Source organism: Typopeltis vanoorti, chromosome 19 (assembly GCF_054136105.1).
Source record: "Typopeltis vanoorti isolate ZY-2024b chromosome 19, IOZ_Tvanoo_1.0, whole genome shotgun sequence".
Taxonomy (NCBI): Eukaryota; Metazoa; Arthropoda; class Arachnida; order Uropygi; family Thelyphonidae; genus Typopeltis; species Typopeltis vanoorti.
This window is the reverse complement of record NC_143567.1, coordinates 17,629,206-17,643,129: the sequence shown is the minus strand read 5'-3', so window position 1 is coordinate 17,643,129 and position 13,924 is coordinate 17,629,206. Positions and strand designations below refer to the sequence as shown.

Sequence of the window (13,924 nt, the reverse complement as noted above, 5' to 3'; positions counted from 1 at the left end):
TATATCATCTACAGTCAGCCATGATTCACTAATACCAATAACCTGTGGTCTGGAAGTGCCAACCATGGCCAAAAACTCTTCCTTCTTGTTCCTAATACTCCTAGCATTAGTGTACATGAATTTAAGACCCCCATTAGCCCCAACCCTACCTTGATGCCTTATATTAACTATCCCATTCTGATTTGTTGTCCTTATTCGCTCGGGCATATTATACTCATTCATACATTCAACTGCCTCCCTTAGGACTGTATATCTACTCCCCCTCCCCCTTAATAAATCTAGTTTCCCTGATTTTGCACATCCCCTACATTCAGCAACACTTTTTCAAGTCTCCTTACACCATAACCATTCAAATGCAAGCCATCCATCTTATATAGATCCTTTCGCCCATCGAACTCGCTCCACACATCCACAAATTCCACACCACTTGTTATACATAACCCACGCATAAAGTCATTCGCAATTATGGCCCTCCTTTTAAACATTTCACTGCCATACCGTGGCAAAAGACTAATCATTCTAACTGTCACACTCTTTTCTTTTGCTACCTCAAACAATTCATTCAGGTCCTCTATCATTTCCATTTTATCTCCTTTCAAATCATTCGTACCTGCCACAACAATCATTTCTTTCACCATTTCCTTTTGCTCTCTGATAGACTCAGTTACATCCTTTATGGTCGCACCAGGTTGGTACAATTTTGTCAAATCCTCTACTAACACACCTCGTACTAATGAGTACCATACAGCACTCTATCCTTCATTTTGTTCATATTCACACTCATACGCTTATTTTTCCTATCATACTTTTTATTATTGGATGGTTCATTCAGTCGACTTTTGCTCATACGCTCTAGCTGCTGTTTTACCCTTTGTATCGTACCACTCAACAACGCGATCTCACTCATTGCATCTATCTCATCTTTTTTATTCTCTGTAAAACCATTAATATGCTCGGAATTAATACTATCATTCACACCCTCACAGTTCTCTGGTACAACCTCGCCATTTCTTGTCATATTACTATTTTCTTCCTTCTGAAGTTTGACAAAAAATATCACACTCACGACCCGAAATACACTTTAATTCCTCATTCTTCCTACATTTTCTACACACATTCACTCCTTTATTATCATCTAACCACATTCTGACCGCACTCCGCAAAGCGTACATCTCGCAGATAGTACACTGAATCATCTCCTTTATATTACCGTTCTTGAATAAAGATGGTGAACCATCATTACTGGCCGCCATTTTCCTTTGTATGGGAGCCATACTTATTTCTAACGTATTTTATCAAATTATAAAATGAAACACACAAACAGACACACTAAGATACGCAAATCAAACAAAACTACGTTATATTTAAGTAATTTTATTAATGATAACTTAAAATAACACTTATCTTATCAGGAGCTTTCAACATACACATACGACTACGAACATCAGTGTCCATTTTCATCATCATCCATGCTTTATTCCATGCATCATCATTCATGTTGAAAGTTTATTTTTCACTTGGTTAGACAATAATAAATTTAGTTTAATCCTTTATCCAAGTGTGAGTAAAAAAAGTTTACGCCTGAAAGTATCTTCAGGACTGCGGTAAGGTGGTACAACACTGGACAACTCGTTGCAAAGGTGGAGCAAGCTAACATCACTCCTATCTCAGTATCTCCCATAATGCAAAACACATCTCCTTGCGGATATGTATAATGTTATGCATTAAGAGAAGGGCCACTACCCAGACTAATTTCGACCTTTATTGAGGTCTCTTCAGTGGGAGCAAAGGATTAAACTAAATTTATTATAGTCTAACCAAGTGAAAAATAAACTTTCACATCTTTCTCTAAATCCAGAATAATTTAGTAAAAAGGTGGCACACCGTTTGGCAACTCCTATAGGTAGAGATAACCTTGCTAATGCATCTGCCTGGTATCTCCGCTTGGCCTGGCTCCCACTGAAGAGACCTCAATAAAGGTTGAAACTAGTCTGGGTAGTGGCCCTTCCCTTAATGCATAACATTATACATATCCGCAAGGAGATGTGTTTTGCATTATGGGAGATACTGAGATAGGAGTGATGTTAGCTTGCTCCACTTTTGTAACGAGTTGCCTGGTGTTGTACCACCTTACCCCAGTCCTGAAGATACTTTCAGGTGCAAACTTTGTTTGCTCACACTTGGATAAAGGATTAAACTAAATTTATTACATCATCCATGCTTTATTCACTTTATTCCATGCTTTGATCACAAAATTGCACAACATATCAAGTGATACAGTGCACATAGATCCACCATTTGTAAATGATTTTTCACCAGTCAACATCCAATTATTTCATTCTTCTCGCATGTGATCTTTAAATGGTTTGTTCAAGCAGACATCTAGTGGTTGCAATATAGAAGTTAAACCACCTGGTATAACAGCAATTTTTGTGTTATTTTTTTCTAGAAGACTTTTAGTATTCTCAGTTAAATAACTATGAAACATATCCATTTCTAATAAACTGCATTTCTTCATTATACCACCTGATCATGTGTTTCACACATTATTTATCCATAATTTCACACCATTTTCATCCATCCATCCTTTTTCGTGAAAATGTACAAAAACACCTGAAGGAAATTTTATCTTAGGAGTTTTAAGTTTGAAGATGATCATTGGTTTTAACTTGGTTCCATTAATCAAAAATGCCAACACAACTATAAACCTTGTTTTTTCATGACCTGTGCTTCGAACTAGCACACTCTTACTACCTTTAGACTCCACTGTTTTATTGCTTATCATATCAAAGCTCATAGGAGTTTCATCCATATTTTCAATATTTAACAATAGAAATTTATGTTCTTGTCTCAACTGAATAATAAATTTATGGAAACTGGTAAGTTTGTGGTCAAGATCTGCTGGTAGTTTTTGAGAAATTTTCGTTTTTTGTCGTATTACTAGATTTTGTCTGTTTATAAAATGATTACACCATCCTGAAGTAGCTTGAAATTCTATACTTTCATCCAGATTCAATCTTGACCATTTTAGTGCATATGCTCTAATCATATTTTTTGTAACAAGATAACTATTCTGCCTTTGTTCGAATACCCATTCTGCAATGTGATTTTCCAGTTGCAGCCATCGGGTGATCCCCGTTCTCATCACACATTTTTTCTTTGGCAATTTTTTTAAAATATCTTCTTTCTTCCTCCATTCTCTTACCATCTTCTCAGTTATGTCAAACTTTCTGCAGCAGCACAGTTATTAGTTTGCTTTGCCATTTCAATTACCCTTATTTTAAATCGAGCTTCATACTTTCTTCGTTTTGTTGCTGGTTCCATGATTTTAAATGATAACAATTTTAATAATCCTAAAATTTAAAAAAAATACAAAATTAATAATTAATTGAAATTGGGGATAATCACTTTTAATTAGGGTAATTCGTGTAAATACTAAATCTATGCTATGTAAAAAAATAACGGATATGCATAGATATAAAAATAATGAATATAACAACAATACCTAATGTTGCATTAATACAAGAAAGAAGAAATTGGGGGGGTTGTCTTATACAACCAACATAAGCTTAAAACCTAAAAATAGCCTGAAATTTAAGCCTCGTCTTATACGCCAGTTGTTCTACACACCGACATATATGGTATATAATTTCTTGGTATCTTTAATTTATAGTATAACCAAGTGTAAAAACTTCCAACAACCCAATGATTGGAGTAGAGCTCTCATAGTACCCATCTGTAAAAATGGGAATAAAATAAAACGGAATGTGAGAATTAAGAGGAACTTCTCTACTAAGTGTTTCAGGTAAGATTTATGCAAGCATAAATTGGAGAAGAACAAGCTGGGGTCAGGCCAAACAGAGGTTGTCAAGATCATATTTTCACTTTAAGATAAATAGTTGAGGAATTGTGGAAATATGACTAGGATCTGTAGAATGGCACATTATACAGAGCAATACATGGTCTGTATTTAAGTTTCAGTCAGCAGTTAGAATTGAAGGGATAAGACAAGAATGCACATTATCTCCACTCTTATTCGTCATCTATATGGATCACATTATGAAAGAAAGTAGCATCAAGCCTTATATTAATTGGAGATGTCAAACTTAGCTCTTTGCTTTATGCAGATGATTTTCTACTCCTAAACACATCTAGTGCAAGTCTCCAGGATTCATTAACTAAATTGTATAAGAGCTGTGACAAATTTGGCATGAAAATCATCAATAAAAAGACAAAAACTATGAAAATAGGCTGGAGCATGGAAAACTTCATCTGCATTCTGAATGGAGATCTATAGAACAAGTAAAACATTTCCTATTTAGGCACAATTTTTAGTGAAAATGGCAGATTAAATCTGGAAATAGACAAGAAAATAAGCAAAGCTGGTATGGTGAGTAGCCAGCTGAATAAATTTATATGGAATAATTGAGCAACTAGCCAAAACACTAAACTAGCAGTATACGAGATGGTGTTTAAACCAGTTTTAAGTTATGGATCTGAGAGTTGGGTGAAATAAAGCACTTTATCAAAGACCAGGGATAACTTAGGGGAGTGACCTGGCATCATCAATAGCAGATTCATGTTAAAAATGAAGATATTAGAAAGGAACTTGACATTATTAGCATTCAAGAATGTGTCAGCAGAGCTAATCTAAGGCAGTATGGCCATTTAAATAGAATTGGCAAAGAAAGGTTAGCAAAACAGGTGTTTGATGCCAAGACCAAAATTCGCAGGAAAGAGAGGAAGACCAAGGTCTAGGTGGATTGATTCGGTCAGAAGTGCCTTAGAAGTACAAAATATTAGATATGACAATATTGGAGTGCTCACAAGTAATAGATTGATCTGGAGGAAAATTGTTGATAAGAAATTAATAATAATGTAAACTTAGTCATGTAGTGCTGCCATAGTAACCTGAACACCCCATAGGGGTTCAAATCAGGAAATTGGTGATGAATATGATGATGATATAATTTGAGTCCAATCCAATTAAGGTAGAAATGCATGAAAGCAATAATAGTAATAATGTCCCATGTAGCAGTGAGTTTGAGGCTATCAGTGTGAAGTGGAGGATAACAGGATGTAATATATATGGTGGGGACTCTCGCTTCAGATATGATAGTTCCGTTGCTAGAGATGATGAAATTGTTATTATTATTATTACGATTCAGGCCTCCATGGAATCAACTCATGGTGGGAGATCCTTCCTAGAAAACACAAAGTCTATCATATAACTCCTTGAACTTGTTGACCGTTTGTGCTCTCACCATTCTATCAGGTAAGCATTCCACGGTTCATCCACCCTCCATCCATGTAGAAACCAATAATGCAGCACCATATTATCCTGCTAAGTACTGAGTAATCATTGTGGGTTTTACTGCCAGTTGGTGATCATGCCTTATTATCCTGAGAAGTAGCCAACTATATGGATGTTCCAGTTAAGACAGGTGCATACTGAACTACAAAGCTGGAAGTTATGACAAACTCAGGAGAATACTATGTTTGGTCCCATTGTATCAGATGGGAAAGATGCCAATAATGTATAGGAAGCTATGAATAGGTGCTTAAAATGAAGCAGTATCTCAATGTATCCCTAGAGTTTATCATTATTATTATTATTACATGATCCCCTTCAAGGAGTCCAAAGACTCATTGAAGGAGAGCACCTACTCTGCAATTCTCCATCTCCACTAACTACAGCAAACCGAATCATTTAAACCAGTGGTGGCGAACCTTTTTATGTGCATGTGCCAAAAATTTACAAATCGAGTTGCTGACGTGGCAGCGCATGCCAAACATTTACCAATCGAATTGCTGACGTGCCGGGCAGTTTTTAATAAGGGAAAAATTAATAAAAAATTAATCTAACTTTATTTATAAATTTATAATATATATATTTATTTATAATATTTTATAAATAATTATTTATAATTTTATAAAAATATTTATAATTTTATAAATAATATTTTATTTTATTTATATATATTTACATATAAATTTATAATATTATTCAGTGTAAAATTGATTATTGTATTATTAAATTGATTTTAATGATGTTAGTTTGAAAAAAAACGGTAGTGAGAAAAATATTTATACATTGTAACTCACCATAGAAGTCAGCTGAGCAGAGAAGCAGCAGAAGGATGTCAACTTGTCGGTGAAATACTTCCCATATTTACTCGAATATAACTGGCCCTCACACCCCTAATTTTACTTAATGAAAAAATACATCAAAAAGTTTTGCATATACCTTGCACACGAAAAATGTTTAAACATGTTCACATCGAGGCAATAGTAACTCGCTTCAAGTGGTTAACAACATGCCCTTCCCAACAGCCATTATACTGCAGATGCAAGAAAAACAAGTAGTTTTATTGTATCCCTGAATAAGGTACAGAGCTTTTTGCAGTCCAATTACAGACAGCTGGAATAAAAACGGCACTAACTAATGAATCACATGTCCCCTCTCAAGAAACTATGCTGTATAGACTCAAGCAAAACCATATGTTGCACCAGAAAGACAGTACCTAACTAAAAACTACTGTGTGAGTTGAGCTCGCCGGTAATGAGAAGTTCTGTTGGAACAATAAAGAACACCCTGTCGTGAATGTGTTAAAACTAAGAAATATATAGTGAATGTTCTTATGACAGTTTCATAAGATGTTACGGAATTTGGTTGAAGAGAATTAGCATTTCAACTCAACGATTGTTGGTTGCCTTTGTCTTTGGGTCATGCAATCTTTTGTTAATATTGCACCAATCATATGCATGTCTTTTGTCTTTGTAGCTGCTCTCTCATGTAAAACAAAATTCAACTTGTACGTATTGTAACAATTAAAAAAAAAAAAAGCTTGAATAATTTATAAGCAGATATAAGGATATCACCTGTAAATCACTGACGTGCCAGCAAAATTCTCGGACATGCCATCTCTGGCACACGTGCCATAGGTTTGCTATCAATGATCTACACCAATGCCATCTACTGCCCATCACCACCACCACTAGTATTTTCACAGACTATCACAAACATCCATGCCCACAGCAGGATTCGGAACCCACAGCCTTTTGGCTGGAGAGCGGATACACTAACCACTCTGCCAACCAGGCCAGCAAGAACAAATAGAGTGAGAGAGAAATGGATGTGTAACCATATTAAGCAAGAGATCCACAAGAAGATAATGTGAAAGGGATATTGTGAGAATAATAGATACAGGAGTTATGAAATGTACATATAAGGTGCAGGTGTGAAAAGTTACAAGTACTGTATGGAAAGCTAAACTGGAGAATGAAAAGAAATTGGTTTTCAGGCTAAAGACAACCTAAAAGAATTTTATTATTATTCTGCAAGTAAAAGAAAAAATGAATATCGAAGAATAATTTTAGTAAATGCAGATGGTAGGTACCCTTGTGTCAGAAGCAGATGAGGTTGTTCAAATAATGAGGGCTCACTTTCTTAAGATCTGTTAGCCAGGTGCACAGTGTTACTACTTTATTAGGTGAAGAGATAGAGGTGCATGAGAATGAGGTTCAGTAACTGTTGCATAACCTAGACAAGGATTTGGCAATAGGCACAGATGGGATATCAGCATGCATGCTAAAGGAATGTTCAGCCAAATTAGCTAGGCCCTTGATGTGTTTGTATAACTTTAATCTCAGCTCAGGAAACATACCACCAATGGAAAAAACATATGATAATTTCATTGTACAAGGGTGGTGCTGAAACTAGTGTGTCTAACTACTGACCTATTGGTATCTGGAGTGGCAGAGAACATTTTAGAGAAGTTGGTAAGAACTTTATACTGAAATGGGTTGACAATATAAGCTGTACTTTGCAAGGAACAGCATAAGTTTACTGAAGAGAGGTCAGTGTTTTAGCAGTTTGCTCATATTTTCTAATAGTATTATGACTAAGTTGGAAGAAGGGAATAGATTGATTATGACACTGTTAGACTTTGCTAAGGCATTTAATAGAATACAACTTGAAAGGCTGTTGTATAAACTGGACAATATGAGATTGGAATATAAACTATTGACTTGGATGAATGGGTGGTTGATGGACAAGTATCAGAAAGTTGATATATAGTGGGTGCAAATCTGCCAGATTCAAGGTGACCAGTGGTGTGGTATATCTCAGGGATCAGTTCTTGTGCCATTGTTGTTCAGGCATCAGTTCGATGTAGTAAGTGTAAAGCACTTTCCACTTTGGCATGATAAGATTTATAATGGCATATATATTGGTGGGATTATGTTTTGAGAAACTGAGTCTAGGGATTTTGGAGTTATGTGGATAGGAATTTGAAGTACAGATCACATAGCAAAAATTGCAGATACAATCCAGAGAATATTTGTGACATTTAAGCGAACACATTGACAAGTAAGGACAAGGAACTTATTTTGCCTCTTTACAAGGTCTCACTATTAATACATCTGGAATGCTGTATGCAGATTTGGTTTCCTGGGTTTAGAAGGGATAAAGAAGCTATGTAAAGGTCACAAAAAAGAATTATAAATCAGGATTATGGAATGTAGTTTATGAGGATAGACTGAAGGTATGTGCATACTGCAGACACTTATAAAAAGGAGAAAAAGGGGTGATATTATAGAGGTCTCTAAACTTCTGAATAAGTACTGTAGGATATGGAAGGTGAAATCAACCAATGCTACTGCGTCCCTGGCAGCTGATGCAGCTGGAGCTCAGTCAATGGTACTCAGAGAAAAATAGATGAACTTAAATACATACTTTACAAAAACAATATCCATATTGCTTGCCTACAAGAAACAAAACTAGACAAAAATCTGAATTTCAGCATCAAAGGATAGAGAGGAAAGAACAGGTGGTGGGCTTGCTATCCTTTGGAAGACCCCAGAAATCAAATTCAAAGAAATCACTCTAAATCAATATTTAGATATTGTAGGATACTGTCTGATGGAAGTTTTTGTTATATGGAAGGTGTGTAGAAAACACAGGGACATCCATGAAAGTTACGTTTGTACCTGGTTAAAGAAAGCAGGTGAGAGAGCTAGATGTTTTTCTCATGGAGCTGTGAGTGGAGCAGTTTGCCTCTTGAAGGCAAGTGTATCTAATGTGAATGAGTTTAAGAGAGGGTATGACAGCTGGTGTGGGTAACGTATGGCTTTCCTCATTGAGTCCTTGAGTTCTCAGATAATAATAATAATAATAAATTTTATTAAGTTTCATCAAACCAAATGAAATTTTGTTTCATATTTTAAATACTAAATTGGTCTAATTTTTTGTGTAATGAGAAGGACCTCTCATGATGAGTCCTTCAACTCCACTTGAGGAATTATTATAATAATGGTATGGGGAAAAACTCTCATTAATGAGTATTGAAACTTAAGAGTGAAAATCATTATAATGCCATATGTGACAAATATACACAATGCACTTGTAGGCTCTTAATTGTTTATGTACAAAATTGTTTGAAATTGTTTAGAGTTGAATTTTTCGATTGTTAATTTTTTTTTCTTTTTCTTTTTTTTAAAGATGCCTGTGAAAATTTATATTTAAACAGGTCTGTTGAAGGACGCTAGTCTGACTACAAAAAGAATCATTTTTTACATGAATTTTTTTACTGTGTTTAGAAACTTTTCTAATCAACCCTATTTATGTGTTATTGGTTCTGCCATAATATCTTCTTTATAAGAGTTGAACTTTACTACTTTGTTATTTCCACAGGCCAAGTTGGTCCCCCCTTGCCTTGTTGCGCAGTTAGACTCATAGATGTACCTGAAATGGATTATTATTCTGTAAATGACCAAGGAGAGGTTAGCATGCATGTTTAATTATTAATACTATTACAATGTAAATAATAGTTTTTAAATCAGTAATATGGATAGTGACCATAGAGTAGCGAGAAATAAAAGCTGGTATAATGGAAATTTTACGGTTGGAGTCTAGTTAAACAATGATTGTGGAGTGAATGTGTGCAAAAAGTGTAAAGAATGTGAGGATTTAAAGAATGTTTCAGGTCGTGTGAATGATATTGTCGAAAGTGAGAATCTAGATAACAGCGATATTCGAGGTATGAACGAGGATGTTTGCGAGGTAGTACCTGATAGCTGTGAGAGTGGCGTTGATAGAGTGAATGAAGTTAAGCATACAGAACGATTGAATGAATCATCGGAAAATAAAAATGACGACACTGACGCAATGAATGAAATAGCTCTATTACGCGGTATGATACATAGTCTAAACCAGCAACTGGAACGTTGGCAAAGATCTTTAACAAGCGGACTGACTAATAATTGGCAAAAGTATGATAGAAAAAATAAGGGTATGATAGTGAGTGTAAACAAAATGAAAGAGCATGTATTGTATGGAGATTCCCTAGTAAGAGGTGTGTTAGTTGAGAGTTTAACAAAATCATACCAACCCAGTGCGACCGTAAAGAATGTAACCGAGTCAATTAGGATACAAAAACAGCAGGTGAAGGAATTGATAGTGGAAGTGGGTACAAATGATTTGAAAGGAAATAAAAAGGCTATGAGTGAGAATGTGAAGGAATTGCTTGAGGTAGCAAAAGAAAAGAGTGAGAGAATTAGGATGGTGAGTCTGTTGCCACGGCATGACAGTGAAGAGTATAGAAGGAGGGGCATAATTGCTAATGACTTTATGCGTGAATTATGTTTGATGAGTGGTGAGGAATTTGTGGATGTGCGGAATGAGTTCGATAGGCAAAAGGATTTATATAAAATGGATGGATTACATCTGAATGGATTTGGTGTACAGATACTTGAAAAAGTGTTGTTGAATGTGGTGGAAGTGAAGTTACAGAACCAGGGAAACTAGAGTTATTAAGGGGGGGAGGGGAAAGTAGATTTGCAGATTTTAGGGAGACAGTTGAGTGTGTGAATGTGTGTAATATGCCCAAGTGAGTAGGAAAGACCACGAATCAGAATGGGATAGTTAGTATAAGGCATCAAAATAGGGATGGGACAAATCGGCTTCTTCAATTCATGTATACAAATGCCAGAAGTATTAGGAACAAGAGGGAAGAATTTTTGGCCTTGGTTGGCACTTTCAGACCACAGGTTATTGGCATTAGTGAAACATGGCTGACAGAAGATAACACAGCTAGTGGGATTGAATGTGAGGGGTATGATGTGTTCAGGAGTGACAGGGAGAATAAAATAGGGGGGGGGGAGTGTTACTGATGATAGCTGATGAGCTACAGCCAAGAAGAATAGAAGTGGAACTGCAGGATAGAGAAAAGAGCACATTTGAGGCTATTTGGTGTGAGATTGAAATTAGCAGAACTAAATATACAGTTGGGTGCTGCTACAGACCAGGTGATGGAATAGATGGAGGAGATAGTATGCATAAGCAAATAGAAGAAATGAGTGGAAGGAGAGTAATTATTATGGGAGATCTCAACTATGGAAACATTGATTGGAAGGAGGAGAGGACACATGGGAGGAAGGAATTGGATTTTATGCGGTTATTAAGGAATAACTATCTGCGACAGCATGTAATGGAAAATACTAGGGGTCAGAGAGTGCTTGACCTGGTAATTGCATCTGAGAATTTGACCAATTGGTGAGAGTGATCATAGGGTCTTGACTTGGGAGGTGGCTAAAGGTGTGGATTTTACAATTAAGACGGGGTACATGTGGAATGATCGGGCTGGTAAGTATGAAAAGCTTAGGAGATTGAATGGTTCAGTGCCATGGCATGTACAACTGCAAGGGCTAGAAGTTGATAGTGCATGGGAGGCGGTAAAGAATTGTTTGCATGAAGCAATGGCTGACTGTATACCTAGAGCCCGAATAATAAATCAAGCAGGGGTTAAATGGATGAATAACGCCATTAAGCTTGAGCTGCAAAAAAAGAAACAACTATGGAGGGAATTCAAGGAGAAAGATGACCTGCAGGCACATGAATGGTATAAAGCGCAGGCCAGAATGGTAACGAGTGTAGTAAGAAAAGCAAAAACGGATTATGAAAAATCATTGGCCATGCAGGCTAAAGAGAATCCCAAACAGTTTTTTCGATATGCTTCGAGTAAAAGAAAAAATGTATATGGCAGAATGATTTTAAAGAAAGCAGATGGTAGGGAGGTAACTGAATCAGCTGATATAGTTGAATTACTGAGCGAGCACTTTGCAAGAATATATCTTCCAGGTGGTGACATTGCAGAAATGAATGATCCAATAGATTATATGAGAATTGTAGTGAATGAAGTGGAGATGAATAGTCTATTGCAAAACCTCAATGTCAATACATCTGTGGGATTGGTTGGTATACCAGCTCGTGTCGTACGTGAAGCAGCTAAAGAACTGTCAGTACCCTTGACCATTTTGTTTAATTTGAGTCTCGGGTCTGGGTTAGTCCCAAGGGGGTGGAAAGAGGGGAAAATAGTTAAACTGCATAAAGGAGGTTCCAAGACTGCTGTTGTAAATTACCGACTGATTAGCATATCAGGAATCGTTGTCAAGGTCTTGGAGAAATTAGTCAAAAGAAGAATACAGTACTGGATAGATGAAAATGGGATACTGTATGGGCGACAACATGGTTTTAGATTGTATACAACATAGATTGTAGACATTCCTACAATCCAAAAGTCATGATCAACAACAAGCTAATTGAAAAAGTCACAAATCCAAAATACCTTGGTATTACGCTTGACCAGGAATTATGTTTTGCACAACATATCTCTAACACTTTCAACAGAGCTCTCAAAAAAAAAAAAAAAAAAAAAAAATTAAATATACTGAAAAGGCTTTGTGGAACAAATTGGGATGCAAAGCCAAAAATTCTCAAAACTACTTACACTACACTAATAAAGCAAACAATGGAATATGCAGCACCTATTTGGTCACCTTTGGCTACATTGGTAAAGGAAAAATTAGACAAAGTACAAGCAAAAGCATCCAAGATTATCATTAGTGCAGTCTCATCCGCTAACAACATCAGAGCCCAACAGGAATGTGGGCTTGACCTGCTGGAGGACAGACAAAAATTTGCCACCATAAAATTCATTAATAATATCAGAAGCTACCAAAGCAATCATATCTCCCTAAAAACTTATGAGCATTGGAATCAAAAATGCGGACTTCACAGATCATCAACTTTACAATATGATGACACTATCAGAAAGGAAATAGTTTTTGATCAGCTAAATGCTGATATAAACAAAGAACCTCTATTTTCCAGTCCTTTACTTCCAAATACCTCCATAAATCTAAACCTTACCAAACTCTGTACAAAAAAAGAATCAAAAGAAATGCTTAAAGAAAAAGGCCTAAACTATCAACCTTCTTTCATCCTCCAAACAGGTTATTTGTTATACTGATGGATTGTCAGACACCAATATGATTAATGGAGGCACTTGTGTTCTCCTTCTGCTCCCAAAAGATGAAAAACTTTCAATAAAAGTTGGATCTGGGAGAATTGCTTCCAATTTTACCAACAAACTTTATGCAATAAATAAATCACTCGAAGCCTACTTAAAATTATCATCATCTCAACAATCAGAGGGAATTATAATTTACAGTGACGCAAGATCAGCTATGGAGGCAATCAAAAATGGCAATACCAAGCTCACACAAGAAACCCATCAACGCTTAAATCAACTGAAGTGTTTAGGAAAAAGTTGTATTTTACAATAGATTCCTGCTCATAGGCATTGATTATAATGAAGCAGCTGATAAATTAGCAAAAGAAGCCAGTGAAATCAACCAAGAAACTGACAGGATAACTCTTGCTGATGCTAACACACTAGCAAAAGCTAGACTAATTCCACTGAAATCAGTGATACAACATCAAATTCCTGAAATCAATGAAGATCTCAAACAAAAAAGACCTCCAGCACAATAGCAAGACTACGAACAGGACATTATAGAGGAATGAAAATCAGTACAGATGATAGAGAACATATAGAAACTGCAACATCTGTCCTAATACTGA

At 36.0% G+C, this 13,924-nt stretch overlaps 1 protein-coding gene across 1 annotated transcript in view; it reads left to right on the top strand.

Moving 5' to 3' along the window:
• LOC150095885 (long-chain-fatty-acid--CoA ligase 1-like) overlaps positions 1–13,924 on the top strand; it is a 335,143-nt gene that overhangs the window by 255,613 nt on the left and 65,606 nt on the right. The window contains exon 15 of the mRNA XM_090409654.1: positions 9,695–9,783. Coding sequence (XP_090265780.1) covers positions 9,695–9,783 — 89 coding nt within the window. The remainder of the gene's footprint in view (positions 1–9,694; positions 9,784–13,924) is intronic.